The sequence below is a fragment of the Emydura macquarii genome, unplaced genomic scaffold (genome assembly GCF_026122565.2).
Source record: "Emydura macquarii macquarii isolate MOO-44397 ecotype Brisbane River unplaced genomic scaffold, CSIRO-AGI_Emac_v2 contig_1263, whole genome shotgun sequence".
NCBI classification, from domain to species: domain Eukaryota; kingdom Metazoa; phylum Chordata; order Testudines; family Chelidae; genus Emydura; species Emydura macquarii.
In genome coordinates this window covers 7271874-7286172 of record NW_027131400.1, presented here as the reverse complement: position 1 = coordinate 7286172, position 14299 = coordinate 7271874, and the positions used below count along the sequence as shown (strand labels likewise).

Genomic DNA, 14299 nt, shown 5'->3' with positions numbered 1-14299 from the left:
AGAAAACCCGCAATTTTTCTGTACAGTAAAAAGCTCTAATCTTAATTTGTCGTCCCCCTCACCCCCGTGCACGTGCATTATAATGCAGTCTTTAATTACACGATCACATACTATTTTTTCCACAGGACCTCTGCCTCATTCAGTGCACGGGAAAAACCTGCTTTGCAATGAATCAGGGTTGTGTAACGAAGGAGGCTATTGTGTATAGGTCACCTGCCTCATTTGTTGCAGATGCTGGAAGGTGTGTAGTGCACAAGACGGGGGATGGCAGGAACAGAAAGGATGGGCTCATTTTAAGACAGTTGAATGCTGTCCTGAAGAATTGCCTTCTAACCCTTAACTAAGACAACCTTAATTCTGGCATTTCCTAACTTCTGAGTGCTTCACTTTGCAACCTCAAAGATGTTCTTTTAACATGGCTTTTGTGTATGTAATTTCCTAGGGTTTGTTTTTTGGTTTTTTTTTAAATCAAACCAAAAAAAATTCCATCATGTAGCATCATACTGATACCCACAGGGGTCATCAAGAGGGTTGGAATCTTTAGATCCAACACACAGACCTCTGCCACTTGAGCTAAGGGAGTAACTGATAGCAGCAATAGGCTGTCATCCTCTATGTGGAAGGCAGAAGGTGAGATTCTTTGCCAACGGGTTTCAGACACATTTGCTCACAACACAGGAATGGTGAGACTCAGGAATACTCAGTTCCATTACAAACTTTGGAGGATGTGTTCCCTAGTGGGCACAAACTCTTCTGGCAATTCCCCACCCCCGACACCCCAGCATATCCCCTCCTGCTCTGTTCCCTCCAACCAGTCCCAATCTTGTCTCTTCCACACCTCTGGCTCCTTATCCAGTCCCAAACTCCTTGCCAGCCAATCCCAGTTGCCCCCTCCTGTTTCCTTATCTGATCTGTCTCTCTCCCCGACTGTGGCCTCTAGCCCTCCCCGCTTGATACCACTGGCTCCCAGTCCCCATCTCCCTCCCGAGGCTTCTCATCCCATCTCAGTGTCTCACCACCGCCCCCCAGGTGATTGCCAGCCAGTCCCAGTTCTCCCTCTACACCCCATCTTCTTGGCAGATGTCTCCTCTCCACCCTCCCCTTCTTCCCCACTGGTTCTCGGTCCCAGTCCCTCCCCCAATCTCAGTTTCTCCCATACATATTGGCCACCAAATTTTCACAGAGACTGCAAAAGGCACATCCCTGAAATCAAGGCCACTCCACCTGCCAAATTTCAAGTCCCAGCTCCAAAGCATGAAGGCACTATAGTTTTTCAAAGAAAAGGTCACCAGAATATTTTTAACATGGACAGAACCTGTTTCTCCCTAATCTCGTTCTCAGAAAAGGCTGAACTGAAAATTCAGCCTGAGGCAGACACCTGGCATGCAAAGTTTCAGCCCAATTAATTAAAGTTTTGGAAGAGTTATAAGCAACTGAAAAGAGTCTTACAATGGGAAGCATCAGGCAATCTTAATAAGCAGTACTTCCAGCCCCCCATATAATGCAGGTTTGTTTAAAAGTATAAAATTTTAAAAGTTGAGTTCAAAACTTACGTACTGCTCTTGCTATAGAAGAGTTCACAAATTCTATATCCTCTTTCCTTTTATTGCATCTAGCTTTACTACTGCTTAAGTGGATTACTAAAGAAACAAGTTAGACTGACAAGTCAAGTCCTTCACTTGGAGGGAAGACCTGTTTCTGACCTCATGTTGGTATAAGTTAGGAGTAACTCAACTGAAGTTAGAACAGAGTAAATAAAATCAGAATCAGGTCGCAAGTGTTTCTCCTCACTAAACTACCCTATGAACCCTTTATTTTGCAGGTTAGGTGGATGTCTACTTCATATTTTCTTTCCTACATTTTAAGTGAAGAAACAGATATGATTCAGCCTCAAAGACATCACAGAACCTGGGAATATGAAGTTTCCTACCTCTTTGATAACAGATTGTGGTACAGTGTCTGGACCAATTTCTGTATTCAAATAGAGCAAAGCATATAGGTAACCTGCTCTGCCATAAAGAAGCTCATCTGGAAGTTCTGAGTCTGTGCTTATGACTGTTCTCTGGAGCTGCAACAGCCTGGGTCAAAAAACAAGAAGAAAAGGAAAATGATATCTTCTCATTAGGACATACTGAATTTGCCTTCTGTATACAGTATGCTATCCAAGCCAATAAAAGGTAATGAGAGCTCGCTAAAAATGCCTCACACGTTTTGTTTTTGGCTCAGGGAATGTAATTAGAACAGCCTTTTTTTTTTTTTTTTTTGCCTTTCTCCTACGGCAGTTTTTGATTACTTAATAACAATGCTTTGTACAATCACAGCATTTTTTATCTACAGATCCCAAACTGAAGGTGGGGAAATATTATATCCCCACTGCAGATGGGGAAATTGAGGCTCAGAACCATTAAGTGACTAGCCCAAGGTCATAACACAAGACAGTGGCAGGGTCAGAAAAAGAACCCAAAGTCTTCAGACGCCCATCTTTGTGCTCAGTCCACTAGCCCACAGCAGCACTTAAAATCATCTGCAGTTTATCTGGCTGCCACACTTGTAACATTTTCATAGTATATGAAACTTTTTAATTTCTACAACCCTTTCAGCAGTGGATCTCTGAACTTTTGACAAAGAATAATTTACCTTACACTTGGGAGGTAGGCAAGTATTAGATGGCAAACTGAGGCACAGAAAGTAACTTGCCGGAGTTCACATGGTAAATTAGTGGCACGGGGGGGAAAAACAACCCAGGAGTTTTTATTGGCTCTGATTTGGGAATAAAAGTTACACTTATAAATAAAAAATAATAAAAATATGAATAAAAATACAGTTACCAGACAAACTAGACCATCTTCTGCCTTTGACACTCTAAAATCCCAGCTTGAATGTTACTGATGACCAAAATAATATACAAAAGGATTGTTTAAAATAGTAGCTCCCAACCTATAGCCCCTGGGCCAGAAGTGGCCCACAGGATCTTTCAGAGTCACCCGCCGCTCTCCTCCCACTGGCTGCAGAAGAGAGCTGCTGCCTAAGGACGTAGGTGGAGCGTGGTGCCGCGGGGCTACAAGACCGGAGTAGGCTCCTTGCTCCAGCCCAGGGGACTGGAGATCCGCACTTCCCCCCAGCTATAGCAGGGAGCATGTCAAAGCGCTCCGCCTGGGTACATAGATGCTGCGATTCCTGCTGGAGCCAGAGGCAGGGCCCCCACATGGGGGGGGGAGGGGAATGGGTACATTTTACCAGGGCCTGGAGGCCCTGGGGGACCCAGTCCAGGCTGCAACCCCCATTACCATGAGGAAAAAATTTGTCATGGCTCATGAAATTGTATGTATGGGATGAGGGATTGTGGTATGTGTGTGGGAGGGGGCCCATGTTACAAGTTTGTACTGGGCCCGAAATAGTTATGCTTGGGCCCTGGCCAGAGGGAGGGGAGCTTTGCCTAGGGACCCAGATGGAGCGCACGGGGCTATAGGACGCAGGCAGTTTCCCTGCTGCAGCCAGGGGGACGGGAGATCAGCGAGGACTCCTTCCGTGTGGTTGCAGTGGGGGGAGGGAGGCCTGATGGAGACTGGTGGCCCCTCAGGATTGTAAAAATGATATTTGTGGCCCTCAAGCCAAAAAGGTTGGGAACCACTGGTTTAAAATGTCAAAGAGCCACCAATTGAGGGGCCAAATTATGAAATCCTTACTAAATGTCAGTGGGAATTTTGCCTGAATAAAGATCTCAGGATTTGGCCCATCATTTGTAGGTGAAAAATGCAGCATCAAATACTTGACAAGGACTTGTTATTTTACAAAAGTGCTTTGTTTGACCTCAGTGATTGCATATGGGGCCAGGTTAACAGTCCTGGGGAGCGAAACCCTCAATCCACCGGCAGAAAAGGTAAAGCATGGGAGGTGGCAGCAGGACAACATGCCTCAATCCTGAAATGGGAGTGGGTGGATCAGTTTCCATGCTAGTTTAATCCTGTCTTCTCTACTGAATTGCCCAGAAGGTGCCAGTTAGTTGAAACTCTGTGTGTGTGCACGCACGTGAGTGTGTGTTTAATTTAAATATAACCATCTGTCCCCTGAATTTAGGCCAAACTCAATTTACATAGCCAACAACCACCTTTGATAACTATTAGCCTGTGGTGGATCTGAACCAGTGATTTGAAAGGCTCTTGGCTTTGTCTCACTGCGAACACTGCAAACCATCCATTTGCAAAACAAGACTTTAATTCTTAACACCCTTTAATATATTAATGAGTAAAGCTATCAGACTTAAGAGTCATATTAAACCGTTTTCTTTTAAAAAATTGCAAATATTAAATCTGAGCATGAAAATGTCTTCATTTCACATCACAGCATGACCAGCTACAAGGAAAAAACTAAAGAGGAAAGGCAAAACAAAATCCACAGATAGTTGCATTATTCATATTGTATCAATCACTTGGGTATCTGAGTGTATCTATACCCTTAAAAAAAAAAAAAAAAAGGAACTAACACCTAAAACTAATTATATTTTCAGTCTTCCTCCTGAAGATAATTTTCAAGCAAAGGCTAATTAGAAAAGCTACTGCTCTTAAACTTATTTCACAGAAACTTTATTTTCATGCTTTGTGAAAAATGCATCCAGAAGGGTATCTGACAACAAGATTTACTCTATCATAAGAGCAGACTGTTTAAAAAAAAAAACCCCGGATATTCATATCAAAGCAGCAGCAGAGATTAATCTCACTGGGATCCTGGATTAGAAAGAGACTGATTAAACTTCTAAATATAAAACTGCACTGGAAATGCCAAAGAGGAGCCAGTCCTCAAGAGTTAATTTGCAAATTCTAGCACAATAAGGTATGCCAGCAGAATGCTAATAGGTGCAGTGTGGTGCAGAATGGAAGTTGCACAGCACACCGGTGCTTATAATCCTCAGTGGGACATCAGAGTCAGCTGCACAAGAGCAGGAATTTGGAAAGCCTTCAAAGAGGCTCTGGATCAAAATAGGATTTCCCAGGACACAGGTATAAAAAAAATAAGACATCTGTCTGATGGAAAGGAAGAGTGCTTTTCCCAAGTCAGTCTTTAAATTTTGAAGCGTTATAATAATATGAAACCTCCGACAATTACTTATTAAAGTACAGTAGAACCTCAGAGTTATGAACACCAGACTTACAAACTGATGGGTAAACCACACACCTCATTTGGAACCAGAAGTACGCAATCAGACAGCAGCAGAGACAAATAAAAAAAAGCAAATGCAGTACAGTACTGTGTTAAATATAAAACTACTAAAAAATAAAGGGAAAGTTTCAAAAAAGATTTGACAAGGTAAAGAAACTTTCTGTGCTTGTTTCATTTAAATTAAGATGGTTAAAAGCAGTATTTTTCTTCTGCATAGTAAAGTTTCAAAGCTGTATTAAGTCAATGTTCAGCTGTAAACTTTTGAAACAACATTTTGTTCAGAGTTACAAACAACCTCCATCCCCAAGGTGGTCGTAACTCTGAGGTTCTACTGTACTGGTCTTTGATCGTTTAGTAAAAGCCTCTTATTTTTTTTAGCTCACTGGGAAGTTAATCAAGCGCAGTCATGCACATACATGTATGCATAAACAAATGAGTATTTGCAAATCTCCACAATGAAATAAACATACCTGCATTGACTCTAATTATACATATTCATATAAATACACACTTGAGAAGATCCTCACCCTCATTCTGGCCCCTTTCTTCCCTGTAAGAGGGTCAGGGACCCTAAAAGCCAAAGTGCTGGCTAAGGAGGATTCTCCCAGCACAAGCACTGTAGGAAATAGGTGTAAGCTATCTTCCAAAAGCCCGCCTTGCAAGCCTTGGGATGTGAGGTGTGTCAGGGGCTGGGCTGTATCACACCCCAAAGTAGAAATTTCACCCAGCACTGAGGCCCCTAGAGCGACTCCAGGGCTGTCTAAATTATGCTGGTGCCCTGAAGCAGGCCAGGATCAGAAGGGTACAAAGGTAGGTTAAATCTACCTTACCCTTCACACTACCCGGGCGTGAGGTGCAGCACAGAATCTCACCCTCTGCACTCTGAATGTAGGATTCCATGCAATAAGGCTGAAATCAGGGATTGAAAAATTCACTTGCCCAAGGTCAACAGAACCTTGCAACATCAACCTCTGCGGAATCTAAGCTTTCATAACCAAAAAAAAAAAGATAAAGTTAAGCATCTAGCCTTTATGGTTGCAAAGGTAACCTTCCAAACATGGCACTACATCAATTTATGCCAGCTCAGGATCTGGCCCAATATACATTACACAAGAGTTTAAATTTCCTGAAGATGCATGGGATGGGGGGGAGGGTGCGTATCTCTATTTTTAATCCTGTCCAAACTAGAAGTGAAATCAGCAATGGTTACATTTTCTAATTTCACTGAGTTTTATCATATATCAAGGGATCCTGAGTACATTTACAGCTTTTTCCACTATCACCAGACACTTACTTTGCGACACACTCCTTAGACTCACTGTCATTTTTCAGTTTGTGGTACACCACTGCACCCACTGCCAAGGGTCCTGCATCGCCACAGAGAAAAGTAACCCTTCGTCCATTCAGATTACGAAGTATTCTCTTCACATAATCCAGGGATCGCTGCAAGTACGTCTGGTCTTTTGTGACGCGGTACAGCTGTAGGTATAAAAGGGCTATGCCTGGAACAAACAAAAAGATATTTCCTTTTCTTTCCATTTAAATATCATTTTTTTAATTATGTTTTTCTCCTTCTCTCTGAATCAGTGCCCCAGAATGTGAGAAGATAGTTGTGCTACTTGTAAAAATCAAGGCTCTTACCACTAGTGTCCATTACAGACCCCAAGGTGAGAGCAGCAGGCATCAAGCCCAGTGTCCTGATTATGTTTCAATTTGGATAACTACAATTGCCTAATTTTTTTTTTTTTGTAAAAGACTAGAACTCATCCAGTCACTCAATTTTCAGAGAGTGAATGATCAGCAATTTTGAAGAAGTTAGGCCCCTTTAAGGCAGGTGGAATTTCAAGTTCTATACCCAAAAATTAAGGCACTGAAAAATCACTAGAGACTTTTTAAAAATGTAGGTTAAATGCCTATATATATACAAATACAATATACACACGCACACTATATATACACATGCAGTAAAGGATTCATTTTAATTTGTTTTAAAGAGAGACCTCTGACGCGTTCTTTGGCTGTGATGAAACGTCAAGTGTCCAGCGGTCAACGCTATATAAGACTTACATATATTCCACAGTAGGACCACTCAAAAGAACTATGATTAAGGTGCTTTAAAATGTAGCTACAGCTTTTTCATCCTGCTCCAAAGAAGTCTTCTAGTGTCATAGCAACATTCCTGCACATTACAGGTGTTGGGCTGAACTGCTGTTTGAACTTAGCAAAAAAACCAGGTACACGAGCTAAAAATGTATGACCTAAAAATGAGCTAAAAATGAAATTCAGTGCAAGGCCCACTTAAACCCCATAGAAGCAGCACTGGGGGAATACAAGCAGAATGGCTGTGCAGGGGTGCCTGCACATCCCCTACCCACCATGGAAAGATTGGCACAGAAGATCACAGTGAGGATGGGCTGCAGAGCCACACTGACACTGATTCAATGGCCCCAGTACCTCCATGCAGCTGATGCAGAGCGCCAATGGCTACTATCCCAGCCCATGGACTAGAATAGCAGCATCGGGGGCGGGCGGGCCTCTGTGCTGCATCCCTGCACTGAGGTCCAGTGTTGGGGGAAATGACTGGATTTCCACAACCACTCTGCTCTTCGCACACAGAGCCCAAATACCTGGGCTTTTAAATCACAGGGCCCAGTTCTGCAAACCCTTACTTATTTATTCGCCCTTATAATACATTTACTCAGATTACCTGCATAATTAAGTATAACACACAAGCATAAGGGTGTGCAGGATCAGGCCCTAATTTGTTGCTAACTCTTACATGAGTTTCATGTTGCTTGCATCTCTTAGTTGTTACGCACCAACAGCATGCCTTACACATCACAAGGTGTTAAGTATATTCCAAGGTGCATTGCTGTTCACCGTTTATGCTATCTGTTTGCTCTTGGCACTTGTCTCATCTTGGCCAAAAAAACCAGAATGGTCATTTTCAAAGCTTGTATCACTTTCTGGTGTCCGTACATTGGTACAATGCTGCAGGAAAACGGTTACATTTGGGAAAAATCCTTTTCACTCTAGTTTTTAAAAACCAAGTCATGGAAACAGTCCTTCTCAGATTAGATTTTGTAAAGGCTTTTTAAAAAGAAATCTACATTTTGGGTTATCACAGTTGATAAGCCCTTTTAGGATGGCAAAAATACCTTCCATTAGATCGCACTACCTATATACCTTGTTGTTCCAGCTAATGATGGTTTTGTGTCTTTTATTCTATGACTCATTTTATTACACCTGAGTTGTTTAGCCAAAACACGTCCCTCGTCAATCTCTGAATGTCAGAACACTGCTCTGCTAGATTTCTTTTAAAACACCAGTGAGAAAATTGCCTGCTTTCACTCAAGCGTCACAAAATTACTCCACTTAAGCTACCATGGCAACTGACTCGGGCAACTTAGTTCTTTGACCAGTTGCTTCCTGAACTTCCAGCTTCCGGCCATATGACTGGAACTGGTTGCCCAGGTAGCTTATAAGCGGAGTGTTGGCACCAACATAGTCTGTTTATAAAAAATTGGTGGTAGTACCACAGCTGGTGGCATTTTATGTTGGTGGTACGCAACGTGGCAGAGTTTGGGAACGTCTGTGTTAGAATATAAAATCCTCATACCTGAGTGTAAGCCACCAGGAGCCCCAATAAGTCAGTTAATTAAATATGTTTTATTCAGATCCAAGACTTCTCACCCGTCCAGCCAGTGTATGTAGAGCAGTCATGTGGGTCTGCTGTCTTTAGCCCCTCTTCCATTTGCTGGAGCAAATCTCTGATTTTACTCTGAATCCGTCTTGCGAAATGAGAACTGATCTGAAACCAGGACAGAGAAATTTAAGGAGAGAGAGGTGAAAAAAATTCAAACTGACTGGGAAAAACCAAGCCCACTGCTTGAGAAATGTTTCTAATGCTTTAGGCAGTTAGACTGTACATAGCACATAAGCTGCGGTCTTCATGCAGTTTATAGTCCTTAGCCTGTGAGGAAAAGCATTCTGATCCAGTCACTGTTGCATATGAATATTAAGAGAATTGCCCCCAGTCACCCAAAAAGCCAGTACTCTATTCAAGGCCCTCATCCTATGCCCATCACTTGCTAGTGGAGCAGAGTAAACCCAAACATGAATAGAACCAGAAACCCTGATTAGCAGGTCCCTACTCTAATCATTAGGTAATACTGCTTTCATGGATTGAGCTAGTGCGCCAGAAATGGTTGAATGGAAAAAATAAAGGTGCATAATGGAAGAGATGTGGGTGGAGACTTCAGTTAAGTTAATTTTAATGAAACGCTCAAATAGCTCAAAAATTGTCCCCATTCACACTCCTGTTAATAATAATAAAACTCCTCTCCTGTTCTAAAATCCTGATTAAAAGACAAATCTGTTGGAGCTACAGTCCATTCTTCTCTTCACTCCCACCCTCACAAAAAATGATTGTATATATATCATGTGTGGGGGTGTTGTTAAAGGCAATTTCATTAAAATATGAAAAGTTTGAAACAAATTAATAAAAGCAAAGAAGTTGTGTGAATGCAGCCATGACAACTCAGTTAACCTTAGCATGGCTAGGTGCAAGATCAACATATAGGATTCTCAGTTTCTAGGGTTTATTTTTAGGCAGATTGCCAATCATTAAATGTAATACTACTGCTCATGTGTTTGCAAAACCAAATCTTGTGTGTACAAAGCATGCAGGGTGCTAGTTTTCCTATGAGGGGTACAGCAGGAATCACTCTGCAACATGTTCATTGCAATTGCTTTATCACGACATTCCAGGCACTTACTCCATTTACTGTTTTTATTTTTGACTAGGGGAGCTACATGTAGATGTGACACAGTAGAATCTGGGGTACTGCATTTACTCTGCCACTAATGGTATGTGAGAAGATACATTACAGAGTACTGCCTTAGTTCAGAGTTAATGGAATAATCAATTAACTATAATGTATTGCCCTATTGACTTCCATGGGGACTACTTGTGTAAGTAAAGTTATCATACTTTCCACATTCAAAATGTAAACACTAAGCATCCTATAAAAGATGTACTTTTATAATACAGTTCTTTTGGTGATTATTTCCCCATCCAAACCTTAAAACCTTCCACAAATATTACAAATAGTACCTACGTTTGGATTAGGACTGTCAATTAATCACAGTTAACTCAAACAATTAATACAAAACAAATTAACTAGATTAAAACAATTAGTCGCAGTTTTAATCATACCACTAAACAATAACAGAATACCAATTTAAATGTATTATAAATATTTTTGTATGTTTTTCTACTTTTTTAAATATATTGATTTCATTTACAACTCAGAATACAAAGTGTACAGTGCTCACTTTATATTATTTTTATTACAAATATTTGCACTGTAGAAAGGATAAAAGAAATAGTATTTTTCAATTCACAAGTACTGTAGTGCAATCTCTATCATGAAAGTGCAACTTACAAATGTAGACATAACTGCATTCCAAAACAAAACAATATAAAACTTCAGAGCCTTCGAGTTCACTCAGTCCTACTTCTTGTTCAGCCACTCTCAGCATTCGCATGGCACTGTGATAGCTGCAGTTGCAAGGTATGTACCTGCCAGATATGCTAAACATTTGTACGCCCTTTCATCCTTCAACTTGTAGATTGCACCACCTTTTTTTAAAATCTTCTTTAAATATGCAAATATTTAAATATTTAAAGTGCAAATATCTGTAATCAAAAATAATAATTAGGGCCGTCAATTGATCACAGTGAACGCATGCGATTAACTCAAAACAAATTAACATTTTTTTTAAAAGCCACCATTAATTGCACACCAGGGTGCCATGCTCAGGGGTGCCCTTTCTCCTGCTGCCCCCACCTTCCCCCCCACCCACCCCAGGGAGCCGCCCCTGGCCAAGCTGCTCTGAACTCAGAGCCTGTCTCTTGTCTGCTTTGCAGAGCAGAGTCCGGGGGGCTGATGTCGGGGTATCCCCTCCCCCCACCCAAGTACCCAGTTGCCGCTGAGCTGGGTCTGCTCCTGGCTCAGGAGTGAGTGATGCCGACAGCAGCTGCTGATGGCTGAAAAAGCGTTCAGGCTCTTGAACGCTCTGCTTAGAGACAGCGCTCCTGCAACACACACACTTCCCCCCAGTACCAAAAATATTTAAACAAATGGTATTCTATTATTATTTAACAGTGCAACTAAAACTGTGATTAATTGCGACTATTTCTTTTAATCTCGCGGTTAAGTTTTTAATTGTTTGACAGCACATTTGAATCTTTAAATAATGCAAAGTACTAATTATCCAGTTTGGAGGAAAAAAGAAGAAATTAGTAATCCTTCCCATCTTTGATTATAGGCAATTTATATCACTAACAAAAAGCCTTTATTATGTTCTTACCAGACTCTCTGGTAGATCAAAACTCAAAAAAAAATTTGAGAAAGGGCTTTCACTTTAACTTCTCTAAAAAGAAAAAAATATCTAACATGATGTGGTGTGTATGTTTCTTGGTTCCACAGTATCCTAGCAAATTAGGGGAGAGCTCTAAGAACATGAAAACTAATAGAGCTTTCACACTTACTAAACCCAGTAGATAAGTTGGCTTCGAGCATCTAGAAGAGTTACGTAACTAATGCAACTAGTTGTTAGTTAAGCGAGTTGTTAAAATGTTTACCCTTTTTAACAATTCTTGGTCTCCCTATTGTCTCTAGTTTTTTTCATTGGCAACTGAAACAAAACAGATGGTTGGAGGCTTAGTTAATATTAACATGTCCACATGATGCTCTTTGCGATTCTCCTTTGCAACAGGCAATTAGTTCATTATGAAGACAAGTTCTTGCTCAACTATATTACATGAAAAATGAGAAGGGAGAACTGCAGTAAAATTAGTTTAAAAAAAAAAAAAAAAAAAAAAATCTGCGTGCAGTCACCTGTTCACACTGTCTCTTACGTTCAGTGGATTTCAAGCATCCATTTTACAGACACAGAACAGATGGCCTAGTATGGATAGATGGTTTATGGTGACACATTTTTTCTTTTCTAGATGACTCCAATAATTTCCTATCAGACCTTCAGATGTGCACATTCAAGGAGAGGGTTCAAATCCAGCCCAGGCTGGTAATGTCCATAAGCTGTTCGCAACTGACAGCTTGTTCAGTGACCTAGGGTTAGTGATCACAGCCATTTCCCATCAGATAACAGTAATACAGCAACTGGCAGTCAGTGGCAGTTTCAACCCAAAGGGTAGGCAAGGATTAAAACCAACACAATGATATATGGAGACTAAACTGTTCTCTCTCTCTCTCTCCTCCCCTGGAGCTGGTTGCACCAAGGACCGAAGCATGCCGGAGAGAGAATGAGGAAATGTGGTTCTGATGCAATGCTCTGTAATTCTTCTGTGGAATAAACAGAGTGGAAAGGAGGACATCAGTCCTCCAGGCTATTAAACAAACTAAATAAATAAAAATAAGAGAATTTAAATTGTCTTTAAATTATTGAGAATATTCCAGAGACAAGGTGGGTGAGGTAATATCTTTTATTGGACCAACTTCTGTTGGTGAAAGACACAAGCTTTCAAGCTACCCAGAGCTCCTATTCTCTCTAATATGTTGGGACCAACATGGCTTCAACAACACGACAAACAAAAATAAGTATATTCCACTCATATATTACCAAATCATGATGTCTTGAATGGCAGGTCCCTCCAGGTGAGCTCAAATTTTTAGAGGAGGGACTAGGAAGTCAGGACACGTGAGTTCTGTTCCAGACCCTCACTCCTCAGTAAATAATTCAATCAGTTTTCCCCGTCTGTAAAATGAGGATAATACTTACCACACACCTTGATAAAACACTTTGAGAAGCGAAGATGAAAGGCACTACAGGCTTCACTCCGATTTCACTTAAACTGGGTTTACATCAGTATAACATCATTGACCTCCATGGTGCTATTGCAGATTTACACCAGCCTAAGTGAAAACAGGATGAGTAGCCATTGCTAATACTAATCAAAGCCCTGTCCAAATACTTATTCCATTTTCCTTTTTTGATTGCTCTAAAGGTTTAACAGCTGAGCAGGTACATTATTTGTTTGATAATATTTACCATACATTTTAGGAACGTATTATTTTATTTTAAAAATTCCATTCCTTCAAATCCAATCATTTATTTTGGTATGTGACTGAATTTAAAACTGAGCTGATTTTCTGCAAAAATGTTTTAACTTTGTTTAGAAACAATCCTGCTTAAAAATCTATTATCTTACTTTCACTCACATGCCTTTAAAGACCCCCAACATGGAGAAACACTCACAGGCTCCAATCCTGCAAGCTGATCCATGCATTAGTGCAAAAGTGAGTGAGCTTAATCTGGTTAATAAAAGATACTGGGATGGGCATGAGTGTGGAATGATGGATTTTATGTAAGAATAATTTACAAAATATGTGAAAAAACAAAAATTCTCGTGGCAGCTTTATGGTTCAAAATAATGTGTACAATTTTGTGTATTGTATGAACAGCACATTCATTTTTATGAGGATTGTTCCAGTTGGTATTCATTCTTTCATGCTGGTGCTTCCTACCATTTCTATTTCTGGCAACAGAATGCACAAGAAGAAAAAAAAATCTGACTTCTGATAGCAAAGTATTAACTTTATTCCTGGTTTCCACTGGTGTGTGCTGCAAAAGGGGATGACAAACTCTCAGTGCAGAAATGGCTCTCTTCAGAAATACAATTGCTGTACTATGCCTCCAGTGAACCAGCACTATCTTCTCAACTGTTCTCTATATATAGAAAAAACAATCCAAACCCAACACTGACCAGTGATTTTTACTTTCAATTATGTGGGAAATGAAAAAGCTCTTTTCAGCCTGAAACTATAGAAGACCCGGAAACATAAATATATAATTTTGCAGATTAAATGCTGCATAATGGATTCCTCATAAACCTTGTGCACGCACACAGGACCTAATCCAAACTCTCTGAAGTCAGTGCAAAGCTCAGGTCCATAGACAGTACACAACACACAACTTCACTGAATTTTGGCACATATAGCAACCATAGCTTGTATATCCTTTCATGTCTGTAACGGTTATTTCCACAGCTACTTTTGCTAGCCTGAAGTCTTCAAAGTCAATCTAAGGTCAAGTTTAGCAATAAATCTTATTTTAA

General features: G+C 40.6%; 1 protein-coding gene across 1 annotated transcript in view; it reads right to left on the bottom strand.

The window, feature by feature from the left end:
- Positions 1-14299, bottom strand: part of LANCL2 (LanC like glutathione S-transferase 2) — a 46760-nt gene that overhangs the window by 18187 nt on the left and 14274 nt on the right. The window contains exons 2-4 of the mRNA XM_067550366.1: positions 8851-8968; positions 6452-6659; positions 1931-2078 (exon numbers count right to left, since the gene is read on the bottom strand). Of these exons, the coding sequence (XP_067406467.1) occupies positions 1931-2078; positions 6452-6659; positions 8851-8968 (474 nt within the window). The remainder of the gene's footprint in view (positions 1-1930; positions 2079-6451; positions 6660-8850; positions 8969-14299) is intronic.